General features: G+C 44.5%; 1 protein-coding gene across 3 annotated transcripts in view; it reads right to left on the bottom strand.

The window, feature by feature from the left end:
- LOC132832838 (histone-lysine N-methyltransferase EHMT2-like) overlaps positions 1-21,001 on the bottom strand; it is a 94,117-nt gene that overhangs the window by 44,230 nt on the left and 28,886 nt on the right. For 2 of the 3 annotated variants that reach the window (XM_060851015.1, XM_060851017.1), the window contains exons 12-20: positions 20,377-20,463; positions 18,343-18,460; positions 14,003-14,047; positions 8,879-8,995; positions 7,367-7,512; positions 5,704-5,847; positions 4,154-4,380; positions 3,120-3,302; positions 1,973-2,055 (exon numbers count right to left, since the gene is read on the bottom strand). In XM_060851015.1, the coding sequence (XP_060706998.1) occupies positions 1,973-2,055; positions 3,120-3,302; positions 4,154-4,380; positions 5,704-5,847; positions 7,367-7,512; positions 8,879-8,995; positions 14,003-14,047; positions 18,343-18,460; positions 20,377-20,463 (1,150 nt within the window). The remainder of the gene's footprint in view (positions 1-1,972; positions 2,056-3,119; positions 3,303-4,153; positions 4,381-5,703; positions 5,848-7,366; positions 7,513-8,878; positions 8,996-14,002; positions 14,048-18,342; positions 18,461-20,376; positions 20,464-21,001) is intronic. The other variant, XM_060851016.1, reaches the window with a different exon arrangement.

Raw genomic sequence — 21,001 nt, 5'->3', positions numbered from 1 at the left:
ACCCTCCTTAGAGATCGCTGCATTATTCCTAACCTCCCTACACTCAAGGTCCTGTACCCTAAAGCTACAGTCCTGGTTCCCATGCCCCCGCGGAGTTAGTTTAAACCCTCCCAAAGAGCACTAGCAAACCTCCCCCCAAGGATACTGGTGCCCCTCAGGTTCAAGTGTAGACCATCCTTTTTATAGAGGTCCCACCTTCCCCAGAAAGGACCCCAGTTGTCCAGAAACCGGAATCCCTCCCTCCTGCACCATCCCTGTAGCCACGCATTTAACTGCTCTCTCTCCCTGTTCCTCGACTCTCTATCACGTGGCACGGGTAACAAACCAGAGACTACAACTCTGTTTGTTCTAACTCTGAGCTTCCAACCTAGCTCCCTGAAAGCCTGCCTTACATCCTCACCCTTCTTCCTACCTATATCGTTGGTGCCAACGTGGACCACGATCTGGGGCTGCTCCTCCTCCCCCTTAAGGACCCGGAAAACACGATCAGCGACATCACGTACCCTTGCACCTGGGAGGCAACATACCAAACGTGAGTCCCTGTCGCCCCCACAAAACCGTCTGTCTGTACCCCTCACTATCGAGTCCCCAAGAACAATTGCTCTACCTTTCTCCACCCTACCCTTCTGAGCAACGGGGCCAGGCTCCGTGCCAGAGGCCTGAACCTCGTTGCTTGCCCCTGGTAAGTCATCCCCCCCACAAGTATCCAAAACGGTATACTTGTTCTTGAGGGGAATGACCGCAGGGGGTCCCTGCACTGGCTTCCTCCTCCCACTCCCCCTCACTGTCACCCATCTATCTTGAACTTTCGGAGTAACTACTTGCCTATAGCTCCGATCTATGACCTCCTCTGCCTCCCGAATGATCCGCAGTTCATCCAACTCCAGCTCCAGTTCCCTAACACGGGTTTGGAGGAGCTGGAGATGGGTGCACTTCTTGCAAGTGTACTCAGCAGGGACGCTGATGGCTTCCCTCAGCTCATACATGTTGCAAGAGGAACATTGCCCTCTCTGCACTGCCATCCCTCTAAAAGTAAGCTTTCCTTAAAAAAAAACAAAAACCAACTAAATCTAAAGAAACAAACAAGGAAAATGCAGCACTTACCCGCTAGTCACAATTGGTCTTATTATTAGGTTAGAGGAGGTGGAAGGGTGGGAGGCACTACTCGTGTACACCTTGACCTCCTTCCACCTATCACATCTCCATCGCCCCTCCCCCAAGTCCCTCCTCCCTACCTTTTATCTTAGCCTGCTGGACACACTTTCCTCATTCCTGATGAAGGGCTTTGTCCGAAATGTCGAATTTCCTGTTCCTTGGATGCTGCCTGACCCGCTGCACTTTTCCAGCAACACATTTTCAGCACTCCTTTTACACACAGTATACAAAGTTGTTCTTCTTGCATTGTCATTCTTGCAAATATCCTTTTGGTCAAAACTGTGCCTTTTAGCAATATTCAAGTTCTGTACCACCAAATGACTACTTAAAATAAATTAATAAATTCAATTGTTTATCAAATAAAATGGAAAGTTAAAGATGAGTCTCAGTAATGGCGACTGTGAAATACCATGTATTATTATCAGGTTAATGCATACCCTTCTGTGAAAGGAGTCTGCCATCTTTCACTGATCTGATCTGCGTGTGACTCCACACCCACAGCAACTTGGTCAACTCTAAATTGCTTCCATGGATGATTAAACACAGTCAACGAATGCCTTGCCAGCAACACCAACGGAAAAAGGAAAGAACACTTTCCCCAAGAAGACAGCAGCCAGCAAGATGGGCCAGCTGGTCTCCTGTGCATTACATATTCTGCGACTCTATCAAGAGTGCATATGCTCCTGCTATACTTAACTGCAAGCCCTCACCCACTCCTACAAGAGAATTTCAATCTTTCAAAATTCTGTCACAACAGACACTGCTTACCTACAAGGAAAACAAGACAAAAGGGATGAAAAATGCCAAATGCACTTACGCAGCATGAGCAGCACTTTCTGCAGTTCACCCTGCTTGGCCCAAAGGTATAGCTGTCGTGGGTGAAATCGCAGTTTCTTCCGCCTGTGAGGGAAGACAGTCAGATTGGTCGCTCCACATAAAATCCAGTCACACAAACATCGATATTTCACAACAGAGAATGATGACACCATCCCCCCAAAGAATTGTGGTGAGATCTTCAACCTGCATTAGACTCCATTTGCCCCGTCAATGTGGATTGACCAATGATGAGCAAGTGAAGGCAATGTCAGGTTGGAGACGGAGATGGAGCTGCAGGAAAATCTGGGCTGTGACAGTCCGCCTCAGTCAAGGCTGGATTGGGATATTGTTTCACAGTTATAGGGGAGAAACCAAATGGTGACCCATTCAAGCTCTTTAATGTGATAAAAAGATTCCTAAGGACAGATGAAGGTGCTTCCACTTGAAGCAAAAACTAGAGTCAGAAATCTCAATGAAGTTCAATAGAGAATTCAGAAGAAACTTCTTTATCCAGTGGTTGGGATGCGGAAATCACTATCACATGGAGTCGTTCATATGAGTAGCACAGATGTAACTGAGGGAAAGATAGATAAGACCACATGAATGAAAGGAAAAGAAGGGTTTGCCGAAGGTTGGGTTGCCATGTAGAATGCAAACACTAGCTACACAGTGCATTGGTAACACATAATATTGCACCAGGTAGTTATGGCATCAGTAGCTCAGATGCAATTTAAGCATAGCACCAGCAAGTGTGACACCACCAGCTTAGGTACAGTACCAACAGCTCAGAAACACCTCAGTTCAGCACTGGCAAATGTGGCACCTTCAGCCCACGTGCAGCACTAAAGGCCATAAAGCATTGGCACTGGAGCACTAGCAGCTCAGGTATGGCACTGGCAGTTGTGATACAGCAGCTTCAGTTGTGGTATAGCACCAGCAAGTGAAGCACTAGCAGGTGTTACACAGTCACTACAACAGTCCACACATACTCATGGTCAGAAATAGGAGCTTCTTAAGAGAAATACAAAAGCTTCTTTCTTTTTTTAAACTTTGTTACCTTTGGATCAGAAAAATATATCAGCGTGCGCATAGTCAGACACCTCAGCTTTCGAAGAGTACAAGTACTCTGCTGAAGAGTTCCCACTCACCTCTCAGCTTGTTGGAGAACCAACCCTTTCTCCAGAGCCTCTCTGCCAGGTCCAGGTGGAAGTCCAACAGCTGACAGCGTTTTTCCGGACGACAGGACAATTGATGGGCCCGAGCTGTCAATACTGTCTGCTGGGGGCTCCAGACTCGATTTCTTTGCTTCTCCGTTCCCACTCATTCGAGCACTTCAGAGGAAAAATAGGGCATTACAGAGGCTTTCAACAGGGAAGTTGTAACTTCAGCCACTCCCAGTCCAGAGCAAGGGCTCAGCAGAGTCTGACTACAACATTACACAGTGTTTCAGTCCAGCTACAGAAACAGCTCACTGAAAGACCTAAAGCAATTCCAATCATACCTCATCTTAATATATATCAACAGCAATCTTCATTTAACTGAGTAAAGTGCCCTGACGTGATTTGGAGAGCCACACAAGGAGACGATTAACAAGAAACCAAAAATGTGATTAAAGTAATAAGGAGCAGGCTTGAGAGAAAACAGATGGGATGGGGAAGTGAGAGAGAGAGAAAGTGACAGAGGGGGAGAGAAAAAAAGAGAGAATAGACGGGTTAAAGGGAAGAGAGACAGAGACAGAGAGATAGAGAGAGAGAGAGACAGACAGACAGAGAGAGAGAGAGACAGACAGAGAGAGAGAGAGAGAGAGAGAGAGACAGACAGACAGAGAGAGAGAGACAGAGAGAAAGAGAGAGAGACTGAACACTGGGATTGATGGAGCACAGATGTTTCGGACGGTTGTTGAGCTTAAGGATGTTACAGAGACAGGAACGAGGGAAGTCAAAGAGGGGCTTGGAAACAAACCTGAAAGAAAATTGAAACAAATACATTGCTGAACTAGGGAGCCATTGTAGAATGGGACTTGCTGCACCTCTGGAGTTTTGGCTGACCTCAGGGTTATGAGATGGTAAAATGTCAGGGGATCTGGAGGTGATTGACGAACAGCATTTGGTGTGCGTTAGTGTGATTGTGACTTCCCCCTATACATTCAGAGCTCGGCAGCCAATAATCTGCTCCTGCTCACCTAGCGTGTGTGGTGTCGGCTCTGCCGTTCATCAGGTGCTCCTGGCTGGGAGGTGCTGGCACCGGTACCATGCTGGATGTATCTGCTTTAGCCACTGTGATCTCCTGTGCTTCAGAGGCATCCTCCCCACAATGTGGGCAGAAGATCATCCCATTCAGTTGGGAAACGCAGCTCTTGTGAAAACGGTGAGTGATCCTGAAGTCCGGGTGACACTCCAGAAACGATCCCTGTAAATGGCCCAAAATAAGCCTCACATACACGCGCCACGCAAATAGCACTGGCAACCGTTCACAGAGAGTATAACGGGAGGTCGTAGATAAATTGAGATGCAGGAAAAATAAATCTTAATGGCACATCTCAAAAAAAAACACTCCTCACCATAGTCGAACAAAACAATCAGTGTATAGTAACTGGATTTCAGACATGCAAAGATGTTGCAAGTTTGAGGTTCATAAGGATGTTATGTTTGGGACTGTCTCTTCAATTTAAGGTAAAAGGGAAGAATGAAGTATCACATTGCACCAATTCTGAATTCTACCCGGTCTATCTGTGATGCAACTTTCAAAGAACTATGTACCAGAACCCCCAGGTCTCTCTGTTTGACAACACTATCTGCGGCCCTACTATTAACTGTACTAGTCCTGCCCTTGTTTGCTTTACCAAAATGCGATGCCTTACATTTATCCAAATTAAACTGCATTTGCCACTTCTCAGCCCATTGGCCTAACTGATCAAGATGCCTCTGTAATCAGGTTGTAAATTTGCTCACTGAACTGGTGTTTGGAGCTCGGGTTGTAGAGCAAACTTTACAACTTGATCCACAACCTGTGTTACAAATCTTCTCCAAAATCTCAAATTGCTGTGTAATCTTAGATAACCTTCTTCACTGTCGACTGTACCGCCAGACTTACGAACAATGCCTCTTGAATTCCCAAACAAATTGTTCATCAAAATTACAAAAGTGGACCCAGCACTGATCCCTGCGGAACACTGCTGGTGACAGGCATCCAGTCCAAAAAACCCTCGACCACCACCCTCAAGCTAATTTTGTATGCTGAAATGCATGAGACCTAATGTTACTAATTGGTGCAAGTCGACAAAGTCTACCACTCTGCCCTCAATCTTCCTGGTTACGTCCTCAAAAACTCGATCAAGTTTGAGAGACTTGGTTTCTCACTCAAGGCCAGGTTGACTATCCTTAATGCATCTCCAAATGCATGTAAATCCTGTCCCTCAGAATACCCTTCAACAACTTAGCCGTAACTGATGTCAAACTCACAGGATTATAGTTCCCAGACAGATTTTCTTAAATAAAAGCACAAAATATATAAAGGTCATCCTGCACCTCATCTGTGGCTATCAATGAGAAATGATCCCTGCTGAGGGGCCCCCGCAATTTCTTTCCTGACTTCCCACAATATTCTGGGATACACTTGATCAGGTCTTGGAGATTTATCCACCTTTAATGTTTTTTTACTAATTCTTCAGTGATGTGGACCGTTTTCGAGACATCAATGTTTATTTCCCCTAGCTCACTTTTCTGGACTTACCGCTGTACAGAAGTAGCCACAGCCTGGACAGCAATGGTGTTTCACCATTCGAGCCCTGTGCACTTCACACAGGACCATCAGCGGCACTCGACTGGACGGTCTCATTGTCTCACATTTGGTGATGCTGTTACTGCAGCCACTCAGCTGGGAAGACAGAAAAGAAACAGTAAACTGTAAACCTTGCCATTCCCTATTATAGGTAATCGATCATCAAATACAGCCATATTAAGAGGCATTTGATAAAATCCCTCCCAAGATTGCGTCAACTAAAGTCGAAGCTCGTGGAATCGAAGACCGGTTTGGAAACTGGTTGAGTAGAAGGCCACAAAGTAGGAATGACAAATAGATACTTGCAAAGGCAGGATGTGACTAATGGTGCCCTTAAGGATCTTTTTGGACCTTTACCATGTTCATTAACAATGGAATTTTTCTATTGCCAGACTGACAAGCTGGGTACCATTCACAAATTTTGAAATTTTACTCTGCATTTCGGAATCCAAGACCATTATACAGCACAGTGTTAGGAAATAGCAGTGATCCTAGCACCGACCCTCAGGGAACATGTTGACCATCTCCAGTCTGTTCAAATAACTATTTCTCACGACTCACTGTTTTCCGTAATTTTTTTTTAAGAACACTCAATCCACCAATCCCATGAGCCTTAATTTGTTTAACCTTAATTCGATTACAGAAGAACACACAAAAGGAGGAGAAGGCAGCCGCTGGGCCCCTTCAACCTGTTCTGCCTTTCACCAATATTATGTCTGACCTGACTGTGGCCTTAATTCCACATGGCCTCTGCCGATAATCCTTACCTCTCTTGCACATCATACATCTCTGTCAACAGTGTAAAAATGCTCAATGTCCCTGCCTGCACTGTACGCTCAGGAAGACAGTTCGAAAGACACTCAAACTTCTGAGTAAAACATTCCCTTTGTAGAAAGTGATAACATTGCATTTGCTGATGTGGTACTTTGCTGTATGGTTTCTTATAGCCCATAGAGACAACATCCATTGCTTTCCCATCATCAATCTTCTTGTGACTTCATCCAAAGATTCAATTATATTAAATCATACCTTTAACAAAACCCTCCTTCACTAACTCAAATCTTTTCAAATGCCTGTTGATTTGTTTGTTTCCTGATCATGGTGTTTACAATCCAAATCAATTGCTAAGGAAGTTCTCACACCCTTTCGTGAATAATGGTATCATATTTGGCAATTTCCAATCCTCTTGCCTCTCTCTTAGAATCGAGGGAAGATTTGAAGATTACGGTCAGCCCTTCAGGCATAACCAGCCCCTCCAGTTCGACGCAAATAACCAAACCAGAATTTATCCATTCGAAACACATTGTGGTACATTCTTTTCAATCTTCATTCCACCCATCATCCCACACTTGTATTTCATCAGCATCCTACAAACATGATACAAAGAACTGTTTAGCTTTCTAGCCCTGCCCTGTGCTTTTAAAAGTACATCTCCCTTTTTTCCCCTAATATGACCCACTCTACCTTTTCACAACTGCTTGCTAATTGAATGCCGGTGGGAAACCTGTTGGGGAGGAGTTTAATTTGGTTATAAAGGATGGTTGATAACGTTAGGTTTTCCTGTCACCAGTGTGCAGAGTGGTCAGCCTGTGGCAGGCACACCCATCTCTCTCACCTGTCCATCGGTGCTCTCAGTCGCCATGCACTTGTTGTTGGAGAGCTCAGTGATGCGGTCAATCTTTGGGGCCTCCATTCGGCAGCTGCACAGCGGCAGCTCCTCAAACCGATCCGTTTCCATGGAGCTGGCATCATTGGACACCCCTGGAGAAATGATTTGGAGAGTTTAACCAGGCCCCATTGAAAAGGGGTTTAATTATAACAGACAAAGGAAAAGCACCTGGAGAGACAGAGGATGCGGAGATGGGTGGAGGTTGTGCCTGAGGAGATGGGGCTGGTGGCATTGGTGGTTGTGATAATGAGACAGAGGGCGGAGCTGAGGGTTTGGGGAGGAACAGACTGTCTGACTTCTAATAGGGCAGGGAAATTGGGAGCATATGGTATAGGAAGAAGAGAAAAGAAAGGAAATGATTCTCCTTTATGACAGTCAGTCATTCTTCACTTTATCTTCTGATTCAGCTATATTTGTCCTGAGAATAAAGCTCATTTACGGAATGTAACAACAGCAAAACAACAGAAACAGGGCAAGGGAACAGGTTAACTAAGCAGCTGTGTGGAGACTTGGATTCCGGAATCCTCAATTTATGAACAAATTCATTTATGGGATGTGTATCGCTGTCTGGGCCAGTGTTTATGGCGCAACACTAGATGCTCTCGAGAAGGTGGTGGTGAGCTGCCTTCTTGAAATGCTGCAGTCCATGTGCTTAGCTAGATCTTAGGGGGAAGAGGTCAAAGTTTGACCCATTGATGCTGAAGCAACAGTGCGATATTTTCAAGTCAGTTAGCTGCTTGGTGGTGAACTTCCACGTGGTGGTGTTCTCCTGTATCTGCTGCCCTTATTCTTCTAGACGGTAGTGGCGATGAAATAGCGCACTGCTGCTGCAGAGGCCTAGTAGGGAAGGGATTGAACTGATGTGGATGAGGTGCCAATCAAGCAGGCTGCTTTTCCTAAATGGTGTCAAACGTCATGAGTGTCACTGGAGCTGGACCTATCCAGGCAAATGGGAAGTATTTTTTCACGTTCCTCCTGAGTTGTGCCTTGTTACAGGTGGTAGACAGGCTCTGGGGATTTTGAAGATGACTTATTTACAACAGGATTCCTAACCTCTCATTTGCTCATGTGGTTAAAGCACTTATACAGTTAGTTCAGTTTAGTTCCTAGTCAATGGTAAGTGTTGGGATGCTGATAGTGGGAGAATCAGTGATGACAACGTCACTGAATGTCAAGGGACATTCACTAAATTCTCTCTTGTTGAAGGTGACGAGCACCAGACACTTGTGTGATGTTAATGTCACTGTTACGGAGTATTCTGCTTTAGCCTGTAAACATAATTTTCACCCATATTCCAAGGCCAATTCCCAATTGCCAGATGGGGGTTTTGGCCATGAAGGTCAAAGGTCAATGCAAATCAGCTCTTCTCTTCACCCCCCCCCCCCCAACTTATAAACACATTCTCAAGCGGACCAAGCTGCCCATTGAAGCAAAGCAGAGCATGAACTGGACACCTACCTGTTGGCTGTGGGGAAAGACTGCCCTCATTGGGAAGCTCCAGAGACCCCAGTGGGACTTCTGTGTACTCGCTCTGTGCCTGGTTCCCCACTCCACCTCCTCCTGAAGAATTCATCACTGCGCCAAATACAAAAGAAATAGAGCAGACTGTCTTCAAACCAAGATAAATATGGTGTACCTTAGCCTCCTCCAAGGCCTACAGCTTCGTGGACACAGCTACTGTTTAGGGCATGAACCAGATTCGATGGAGTTCAGCAGCCTTGGAGGCTGGTTTGCCACATGGGCTTCAGGCATGAAGGAAAATATCAATGGTAACATTGAAGATCTGGTTGTATACATAAAAATGGTTATGTCATGAGGCATTGTAGAAAAGGTTGTCAAGATCCAACAATGCCAACAGGCCCTGACATTTACCACTGCACTATGGGTTCTGAAGTCACCACTGTAGTTTTTCATGTTTTGTCCAGGTTTTCTGTTGTAATCCAGTCACGAAAACCTAAATACAGGACGTTGGTCAGGCCACCTTTGGAGTACTGTGTACAGTTTTGGTTACTCTGCTATAGAAAGGATGCTACTAAATTGGAAAGGGTGCAGGAAAGACTGACAAGGATGTTACCCGGACTGAAGGGTTTGAGTTTTAAGAGATGGCTGGATAGGCTGGGGAGTTTTTCCCTGGAGGGTAGGAGGTTGATGGATGATCTCATACAGGCTTATAACATCGTGAGGGGCACAGATAAGATGAGTAGCAAAGTCTCCTCTAGGAGAGTGGAGTTCAAAAGTACAGGGCAAAAGTTTAATGTGAGAGGGGAAAGATTTAAAATGGACCCGAGGGGCACTTTTTTTTCAAAAGAGGGCGCTGTGTTTATGGAATGAACTGCCAAAGGAAGTGGTAGACGCAGATAAAAGTTATAACATTTAGAAGAGAATTGGACAGGTACATGAATAGGCAAGGTTTAGATGGATATGGGATTAGTTTAGTTGGGAAACCTGGTCAGAATGAATGAGTTGGGCTGAAGGGCCTGTTTCTGTGTTGCATGACTCTACGACTGCCTCACTCACTCTGTCTCAAACTACTGTCCTGATCAATCTAGAAATTAAATTGCAATTTAAAAAAAAAAGTCATTCACAGGGTATGGGCATGACATGCAAGACCAGAATTCACTGCCTATCCCTCATGGCCCTCAAGATGATGACGGTGAGATGTCTCTTTGAACATAATGGAATAACTTTCTTCAGAGGGTAGTGTCACAAAAGGTGTACCAAGGAAGGATGACAGATTTCCCTCCCATCCCCGAAGCTGAATGTGATCCAGTAGGGTTTGTAGACTTATTAATTAGCATTCATCCATCACCATTTTCATTCCAAATTTGATTAATAAGCTGAATTTCAAACTCATGATCCTAGATCAGTAAACCAGTGTCCTTGGATTATTAGAAGAGTAATGTAATCACTATGGCACCATACTGTATCAATCATAACTGTACTCCACAATACTGCCCAAGGCTCCAAGGTTTACAAAGACAGATCAGACAAAATAAGAGCTTATATTCCCCAGAAATACAGATTGTTAAATGGGTAATGTGATTGAGGCTTTTAGGGTATTGATTAGGCAGACGGAAAGAAATTATAACTATGGTTGAGGGAGTGTAAAGAGCAAAGGAAAATAACATTAAATCAGAGTCAGGTCATTCAGCAGCGAAGTTAGGAAACACTTTTTCATTTAAAAGCAAATAAGAGTCTCTCTTTCTTTCAGAATTGGCAGTAGAACTGAAATAATCATTTTAAATTTACAAGTGTGATATCTTTAAACAACTAGGACATGAAGGGATATGGAGCTGATGCGATCAAAGTGAGAGAGAGGCGCCTGACTTCACTGAGTGGCAGAACTGGTTCAAAGGGCTGAATGGCCACATCCACCCCCAAAGCCAGCATCAATTTGGTCAAAACTTTCCAACCAAACACTTTCCAAACTAGCCAGATTCAAAACCCTTCTGTGACACTCACAGCTGCGTTACGACACCTTGGTCTGGCTTCCCTCACTCTCGTCTTGATCCCACAATCTGGAAACCCCTCAGTCATGTTTCCTGAGTTCTTTGCCACTCGTTGAATCCTTCGCCCACTCAGTTTGCTCTTCCTTCTTTAACCAGCAACCCATAACAGTTAATCCAACTTTTACTAACTCCAGATTTTTATTTTCAGAGATTCAAAATCTCCAAATTGCACTCTGTGGATTATCAGCACAGGCAACAAAACTACTGCAGCCAATGTATTGATTCTTTTGTAACAAACTTCTAAGTCTGTCAATTACAAGCTTGTGCAGGAACCAAAGGTAGATGGTTACTCCCATCCTAATATTGTAAGTAGAGATTCTTGAATGGGTAGTAATGAAAACATTTTCATGTTAACAGATCATGAGACTGAGGTAACTGCTGCAATGCTTTCATTTTTTTTCATGATCAGTGATCGATTCTTGTGAGAGCATTGACTCCTGGACTCCAGCGATTCAAGAAGACAGACCACCTTCAGGGTAGATGGTTATGAACAGCCTAGGGTCTGGAGACAAGGCTTCAAAACTCAGTACAGCACCGGGCAGTATTAGAACTAAATGAACAAAAAAAAACAAATGGCATTGAAACCTGTGAAGAGCCATGTTGGACTCAGAATGTTACCTCTTGATTCCCTCTGCTGATCGTAGTTCCTCAAACACCTTCGCTTTTTATGCCCGATCTCTCAGTATTTTACTTTTATTTGAGTGCTCTACGCTCAGAGGTTAGGTGTGGACAAAACTGGGCTATCAGATGGCTGGGCAGGAAAGGACACTGTTATTCTCACCAGATGTCCACGTCCATCCATCCATACATACATACATACATCCATCCATACACACACACACACACACAAATAGAAGTTCATTTCGAAAACAATATTTCAGTCTTCCTTATGGAAAATTGCTTTACGGGAAACAATACCAGATTGGCCAATACAAATGATAAAAGAAACACCTGGTTTGAATTAAATTCAAATTCAATTGATAGATCTGGAACATAAAATATAGTCCCAGAAACAGAAAGTATGACAAATATCATACATTTACCACCCGGTTCACTAATGTACGTCAAAAGGAGGAAGTCTTCTGTCCTTACTGGGTCTGGCCTGGCATGCGATCCCTAAACCACAGCAATGCGCTCCCCTCTTCACTGTCCTCCATTGTGGCCCAACAAGCCACTCAGTTCAAGGGCATTTATAGATGGACATCAAATAATGGTTTTGTCCACAACGTCCACATTCCATTGAAGCATAAACATACAGCCTTACAACCTTCAGCATTACAGACCACCTCTCTTGGGAAAGTGCGGCAGTGTTTTTGATGACCATCTGTTCTAGTTGTACATCGGAGGGGGCTAAGAGGAGGCGCAAATGGAGATTCTCTAAATATCAACATTAATGACAACTTGCCAGTCCTGGGGACATCCTCATCGAACCCAGATCGGACTCTTCGGTCCCAAGAGGACCCACATAAAACAGTTTGGACATATGCCAACAACGTTTACCATAGTGCAGGGCTGATTAGAAGAGTGACATTATGCCAAGCATGAATAGTTTGGTAGGAACAGATGACTTAGCAACTACATTTCCCAAAGCACTCCATCACGGAGGCTTTCCTCATTTCTCGCCTTGGCCAGTTGGAGACTCGTTGATGAAGAGACTGATTACTACAATTAATCAGCAATTCTATTATTCCATCTCTACCAGGATAAGACCATAAACCCATAAGATGTGGGAGCAGAAGTAAGCCATCTAGCCTAAAAAAAAGTCCATCTCAGTCTTGAAAACACTTAACGACCCAGTCTCCACAGCTGTCTCCGGTAAAGAATTGCAGAAATTCACAACCCTCAGGAGAAATTCCTTCTCACGTCTGTCTGAAATGTACCACCCTTTATTCTGAGATTATGCCCTCTGGTCTACACTCTTCTATCGCCTCCACCCCATCAAGAATCTTGTATGAGTCACTTTCTTTGGAGCACCCTCTCCTCATAAGAAGAACTCTCCAAACTCAATATCAGCCTAGTGTGAATCTTCTCCAGTCTGCTCCAATGTGAGTACATCTTTCCTTAGATAAGAAGTCCAAAACTGATCACAGTATTCCAAAAGCGGCCTAATAATTACCATCGTTTCAGCAAGAACTCCCGACTGTAGAAGGTGAACCAGATAAACCCAACTCTTTATCTGCGTATATTCCGATATTGTTGTTGACCAGAGGCAGCATTGACTAGGTATACAAGTATTTTCAGTGATACAAGGAGACTCCACTTTTTGATAAATCTAAGTCCCTACTCCAGTGTCACAAGAATAATGAAAAGTAGATTTAAAAACTGCCATTCAGGTTAAGTACAGAGTTGGATTCTCTCTCTGAGGAGTGACATTAAAACTTAGGTGAGGCATGCGCAGAATGTCATAACTTCCGATGACTGTGTGTGTCTGGGCAAGGGTGGAAGGAGTTTCATTCCCTATCAGGCAGCAATCCATCATTCTTTCAATTATGTGGTTGTGGGTGACGATGTTGTTCATTTCTAGTTGTACCTTGAGATGGTGATGGTCCCACATGGCTAAAGTGCACCCATGGTGGCATCAGACAGAAAATGCCAAGACACCAACAAGATCGATGGGATTATAACCTTTCCAAATCATCTACTCTTCCCTTCTAGAGGGTAGGTCAACCGGTAAGTTTCAGATTGATCTAATCACAGCCGTGTTTGGCAAGTGGTTGCCCACATGGAATAGAAGGCTTCTCCAGCCTGACTGGACATCTGCTTTCGATGCAGCATCGGGACCATAGGAGAACCTCCCTGTCTTTATTGTTCTTCCCACAGCCTCAGTTTTGAGACTCATCACCTCCCAACAAATTACAGACAACTCCCTTAAACAGATTTGTTCCTGGTTTTAAAAGAAAGTTGGCAACACCCTCATTCTTCACAGTCATAATCTTTTTGATCACATCACCCCCTTCATGATTAAACTGTTTACTCTCTTCCTCCCTGGGATACCTGGATTGCAAAACAACCACAACTATCTGACAAAAAAGTGGAGGTCAAACAAATAGCACAAAACAACAGTCTTCCATACCTTCTTTCAGTTTTGTGAAATCAGCTGTTGTCTGCCTCACTGGAACTAACAGAGAGAGGAAATCAATGAATGAAATGAGCAGAGAGATGATGAACTGATAGCTGCACAATGGTATGTATGACACAGGTAGTGTGCAATAATGATAAAATTTGCATTATTAGGACTGGGTGGAACTCCACTGAATGGCAACCAGCCAAGCAAAGAAGGTTTAAACTGCTGCCCTCTGCTGATATTCACGTGTCATTGGCAGGTGAGATTCTCATGTTGCTCACTGGATACCTTCCTCTAAACCAGAAACTCCACAGTCCTGAGCCTTTGGCTAAGGAAGGTGCAGCCAAAAAAAGGGTCAAGTATCAACCTGCAAATCCTTCCAGCACACGACAATAACAGGTAGTGACAGCAGGAGAGACTCCTGGTCAGCCATGTGATTTAAAGATTGTCAGAGCTACAGTCACCACTCCATGTAGAGGTGTAAAAGTGCACACTCCCCATCAGTTTTCAAAGTTCTCAGGTGTAACAATGAGTTCACCATCAATAACCAGGCGTGGAAAAGTGCACGCTGCCACACAGCAATTCTGACTTGCTGAGTGAACATTGACAGCATCCCAGGAGCAAGATGCCTTGGCAAAACCCCCACCCAAGAGGAAAGAAAGAAAGAAAGAGAGAGAGAGAGAGAGAGAGAGAGAGAGAGAGAGAGAGAGAGAGACGGGAGAAGACTAAAAAAAGAGTGAGAAAGAATGATAGAGAGAGTGAGACAAAGAGATAGATATCGAAAGTGGGTAACCCAGCATTCAAAGGGGGCCGGTTCTGGAATGGTACTCGTACAAAGATGTGCCAAGTCAGCTCATCCTGTACATTCTCTCATGACACAGAGAGATTCACAAAACCTGGAAAGGCGAATGGTGAGTGGCCACAGTAATTATGAAACAGCCGTGCAAAAAGAACATAATATTATCAAGTATGCACTACAAATCTTAAGCATGCAACTCTTATTATTTGGCATACATTGTTCAGGAGACTTTGCTTCACACCAATAGTAACTCTAATGCAATGAAATGTATAACAAGGCATGGAAGCACTGTTCACCATTGTTCCTTGCTTCAACTACATAACAGTTTGCCCAGAACAGTGAACTAATTTGAACAGACAATGAAGAGCCAAACTGTTCACCGTGCATTGAAAAATAGAAATGTGTGGTACAGAAGGAAGGCTATTCAGCCAATTGCGTTAATGCTGGTTCTTCAATTTCCTAGGGCCCTTGTAATTCTTCCTTTCCAGTTGTTAACCTATTTTTGGAAGTTGCTATTACAGCCACTTCCACCAGCCTTTCAAAGCAGTGCATTCAATATCACAGCAAACTTGCTGTGTAAGACAAAACCTCACTTCTGGCTTATCTTCCAATTAGACTAACCAGGAGCCTCTGTGCTGCATATTCTATGCAATACTGTGCAACGAGCTTGAGGCTGAATATTCTGCCCCTTTTAAGATTATGAAGGATTATTGTTTAATCTCAAACATGCCTGCAAGCAGTTTGAGGTGGGAAATACAAAAGCCTTTGTCAAACAATGTTTCTCCTAAATTATTTTCTTATACCTTTTACTCACAGGCTTTTTCTGCAAGACTAGCACTTATTGCTCATCCCCAATTGCACTGAACTGAGTGGATTGCTGAGGTAAAAACAATGACTGCAGGTGCTGGAAACCAGATTCTGGATCAGTGGTGCTGGAAGAGCACAGCAATTCAGGCAGCATCGAATGAGCAGCGAAATCGATGTTTCAGGCAAAAGCCCTTCATCGATTGCTGGGCAATTTCAGAGGGCAGTTATGACTCAATGACACTAGTGAGGGCTTGGAGTCACATGGATGACACTTCAGGTAAGGTTGCCAGAGTATCTGCCCTAAAAGACCAGATGAGTTTTACGGCAATTGATGATAGATTTATGATCAATGTCACGGAGATTTGCTACCAATTCCAGAATTCAGCTGAATTTAAATCCCACCAGCTGCCTAGATGGGGATTTGAATCAGTGCTCCTGGAACATTAGGTTTGATTGCTGGATTACTAGTCCAGTCTCATTACCCCTATGCCATCCACCTCCCCCAAGATATGAAGAATATTTAAGATGGCGAGTTGAGGAGATTAAAGTCTTCCACTGAAGTGGCGAAGAACATGATCATTTTATTATTGGCTGGGAAGGGTTAGGTGACCAATGGTGTGTGTGGAGGTCATATGATGAAACCTCCAGGGACACAACCAACCAGAACTGATTTGGAGATGCCGGTGTTGGACTGCGGTGTACAAAGTTAAAAATTACACAACACAAGGTTATAGTCCAACAGGTTTAATTGGAAGCACAAGCTTTCGGAGCGCCGCTCCTTCATCAGGTGGTTGTGGAGTACACAATTGTAAGACACAGAATTTATAGCAAAAGTTTGCAGTGTGATGTAACTGAAATTATACATTGAAAAATACCTTGATTGTTTGTTGAGTCTTTCATCTGTTCGAACGCCATGATAGTTTCACTTCTTTCATATGTAAATCACAAAACTTTTTTTAAGAAGTTATATTCTCAGGTTAACTGTAACAATTGGTGCTAGCCAGATAACATGTTGAAGGTGTTAGCCTCCTGTGTTCTCTGTCTGTGCCATAAGGTTTACTGATTCTAATCTAAAAAGTGAGTTAACAGAGTTTTACATTAATTCATGCAGTTTTTAAGCAAAGTACAATGCAACTCTGCAAGTACAAATTCACCCCATAGATATGTATGTATATGTGTGCATGTGGGTTTGTGTCTGTCTGGAGTAGGGGATTGTGAGTGCGCGGGAGTGTTTAAGTCTGTGAGGGGGTGCATGTGTGAATGGGTGTGTATACCTGTGTCCGAGTGTCCCTGTGTCAGAGTATCCCTGTGTGTGTGTGTATAGTGCAATGGTGGTCACCTGATGTGTGACATGATCCCGGTTGAGGCCTTCCCTCTGGGTATGGAACTTAGCTATCAGCCTCTGCTCGGCTACTTTTCATGTACACCTCCCACCATGTGCATGGCAGCTACTCATGTGACTCAGCCAACATTGTCTATCTTACACGTGGTAGGCAAGGATGCCCTGAGGCGTGGTACATTGGGGAAACCGAACAAAGGCTACGACAACGGATGAATGGGCATCGCACAACAATCAACAGACAGGAGGGTTCCCTCCCAGTTGGGGAACACTTCAGAGGTCCAGGGCATTCAACCGTGGACCTTCAGGTGACCATCCTCCAAGCGGACTTTGGGACAGGCAGCAGCGAAAGGTAGCCAAGCAGAGGCTGATAGCTAAGTTCTGTACCCAGAGAGAGGACCTCAACCGGGACCTTGGGTTCATATCACACTACAGGTGACCATAATTGCACTACACACACACACATACACAGACTTTGACCACTCTACACTCACATACACAACCTTCCACTCCAGACAGACAGACACACACATACGTTTGTAGGGTGAATTTGTACTTGCAGAGTTAGATTAGATTAGATTCCCTACCGTGTGGAAACAGGCCCTTTGGCCCAACAAGTCCACACCAACCCGCCAAAGAGTAACTCATCCAGACCCAATTCTCTCTGACTAATGCACCTAACACTATGGGCAATTTAACATGGCCAATTCACCTAATGTCTTTGGACTGTGGGAGGAAACCGGAGCACCCAGAGGAAACCTACGCAGTCACAGGGAGAATGTGCAAACTCCACACAGAAGTCGCCACAGACCAGAAATGAACCTGGGAGCCTGGTGCTGTGAGGCAGCAGTGCTAACCATTGAGCCAACGTGCCACCCTACATTGTTAACTCACTTTTTACATTAGAATCAGTCTAAACATTATGGCACAGAGAGAGAACACGGGGGACTAACATCTTCAACATATTACCTGGCTAACACCAATTATTACAGTTAACCTGAGAATGTAACTTTTTAAAAAAATAGTTTAGTGATTTACAGATGAAAGAAGTGAAACCATCATGGCATTTGATCAGATGAAAGACTCAACAAACAATCAAGGTATTTTTCAATGTATAATTTCAGTTACATCACACTGTAAATTTTTGAGATAAATTCTGTGTCTTACAATTGTGTACTCCACAACCACCTGAAGAAGGAGCGGCACTTCGAAAGCTAGTGTGCTTCCAATTAAACCTGTTGGATTATAACCTGGTATTGTGGGATTTTTGAGCAGAATTGACCACTGCTAAAGGAGACAGGCAGGATAACACATGGATTGGGGAGAAAAAAGGGTGTGGAAGGCAAGGCTGGGATCTCGCCAAAGCCGATCGTCTCCCTTCCCAGCAGCCTAACAACCGCCTACCTGCCCCTTTACCCTGCTTCATGCGCTCTTTCCTCCTGCGTTTTCGGGTAGGTTTCACCCACGGGCTCTCGCTCTTCCACTTCTTCTTTCCTTTCCTTTTCAAACTCGAATTGGAGCTCTGTAGAAATTAGAAAGCGGGATCAGAAGCTACACACACATAGGGATGTCTGTTGGAGGGGATGGGTGGAGGGAGAACGGAGAATGAGTAGAGAACGGATTTGGCGTGTGAAGAGTAGTTAAGTGCCAGCGAGATACAAAGACTTTCTGCTCACTGGGTGGTGGGGAGGGAGGGCAAAGTTTGAGTTACTCACAGTGATAGGAGTTTTGGATGAGCTGAAGAGGGTGGAAGGTGAATGAGTATTGGAATAGGCAACAGTGTCCTATAGGCTCATCCAAAACACCTACTTTAACACACACCGAGTTCCCCTATTACTGTCCACATTGGCACCCAGTTGCACCATTTCTCAATTTTAAAAAACTTTCATCCTTATTAAACAATTATAAAACACAATTCAATACAGCATAGGAACAGGCCCTTTAGCCCACCAAGTCTGTGCTGATTCTGATCCTTGTTTAGACTCACTACTTATTGCCCATGTGCAGTTTTGATCCCTGTTTGCCTCCCATTCATGTGCAGGTGAAATCCTCTTCCTGACCTCTCCGCCCCCACCCCACTCCGGCCTATCACCCTCACCTTGACCTCCTTCCACCTATCCCACCTCTATCGCCCCTCCCCCTAGTCCCTCCTCCCTACCTTTTATCTTAGCCTGCTTGGCTCTCTCTCTTATTCCTGATGAAGGGCTTATGCTCGAAACGTCGAATTCTCTATTCCTGAGATGCTGCCTGGCCTGCTGTGCTTTGACCAGCAACACATTTGCAGCTGCGATCTCCAGCATCTGCAGACCTCATTTTTTACTCCCAGGAGGGAGATAAATATAGAGAAGGCAGAGGGACATCAATGCAACTGTCCTGTATCTCCCATCAGGGAGACAGAGAGCAGAGCACTGGAACAGATTCTCTTTCAAACCAAGAAAAAGCCAGATGCATTTTGCACAACACTTTCACCACCTCAGGATTTCACAACCCACTTCACAGCGTTTTGGAGACGTGTGCTGCAACACTGTTTGGAATTGCGGCAGCAAGTCTGCTGCAGGATCCCACAGGCAGCAAAGGGTAAATGACTGGAAACACTGCCGAGTGCAGTAGGATGTCAAAAATGGAACAGGAGAAAGGAAACATATTCTCCTCTTCATGCAAGAGAACCAGGTGGTGAGTGACTCTCTGGAATTCTCTGTGGTCTGCTTCACTACCTCATCAAACCAGGATGATGAACCAAAAACTTTAAAACAAAATAGCTCTTTTCTCGTTTACACCCAGCACAACACTCACCGATACTTGGAACTGATATACTCACCTGCATACCACTGGAGCTGCAGTACGGGGTGAGTTGAATGGGTCAGTGGCAAGTTCAAATCCTGAAAATCAGGGCAAGTGTTTTACAAGAAACAAGAGGCTGTGAAATCCAAAGGTTTAAATCTGCTGAGAGCTTCATGGCTTGCTGCCCACCATTGTCCACTTTGTCACTGTGACCTGGGAACTGCCAAATGTTTCATCGCGGACGGGGGTTGCGATTAAAACTCGGAAAACGCAAAAGCTGCACAGGAGTTCACGTTGTTACCCCCAAACTACCTCAAGTTTATGATTTACTTATTTAAAAGCAATCTGAAACGAGTTTAATGCAGAGAAGTCACCTGATTAGTAAGAAGTACACAACGGGTGCTCGTTCCCGAAAAGCTAGCAGAAGTATTTAGTGACTTTGTGGAGTCATTCTGGAAACACATCCTCACTCCACCCCATTGATATGGGTTATCAAAGCCAGCCCAGACGAGCATGTGGTCAAGACGTCTTGATAAAACCACCCTCTTTTTTAAAATACAAAATGATGCTGTCACTGTGCCAAGAAGAGAACACAGTGCCAGAGTCCCAATGAAGAAGAAAAGGAATTGGATAGGCAGGAATGCAAAAGCAACGTACCCTGTCAGAGATGTTTCCAGACCCTTCTAGCTCCTCCTCGTCATCCTCCACATCACTCAATCGATCCTCAGCTGCATCACCCTCAGTCTGGAAGAGGAAATATTACTGGGTCTTTTCATTCACTTGTATTGTCTATAATAGAAAGCTGAAACAGTGATCACAAAGCTCCAAGCCAGGGCAGTGATCTCGGAAGGTACAATAGCACTGATGCACACAATGGGCTCTGTTTGTACGGAGACCCTCAGTCCTCATAAGACCATAAGACATAGGATTGGAAGTAAGGCCATTCAGCCCATCAGGTCCACTCCGCCATTCAATCATGGCTGATGGGCATTTCAATTCCACTTATCAGCGTTCTCCCCGTAGCCCTTAATTCCTCGAGACAAGAATCTATCAATCTCTGCCTTGAAGACATTTAGCGTCCCGGCCTCCACTGCACCCTGTGGCAATGAATTCCACAGGCCCACCACTCTCTGGCTGAAGAAATGTCTCCGCATTTCTGTTCTGAATTTATCCCCTCTAATTCTAAGGCTGTGTCCACGGGTCCTAGTCTCCTCGCCTAATGGAAACAATTTCCTAGCGTCCACCCTTTCCAAGCCATGTATTATCTTGTACGTCTCTATTA

Source organism: Hemiscyllium ocellatum, chromosome 35 (assembly GCF_020745735.1).
Source record: "Hemiscyllium ocellatum isolate sHemOce1 chromosome 35, sHemOce1.pat.X.cur, whole genome shotgun sequence".
Lineage (NCBI taxonomy): Eukaryota > Metazoa > Chordata > Chondrichthyes > Orectolobiformes > Hemiscylliidae > Hemiscyllium > Hemiscyllium ocellatum.
The sequence above is the reverse complement of the archived record's forward strand: the minus strand, read 5'-3'. Positions and strand labels throughout refer to the sequence as shown.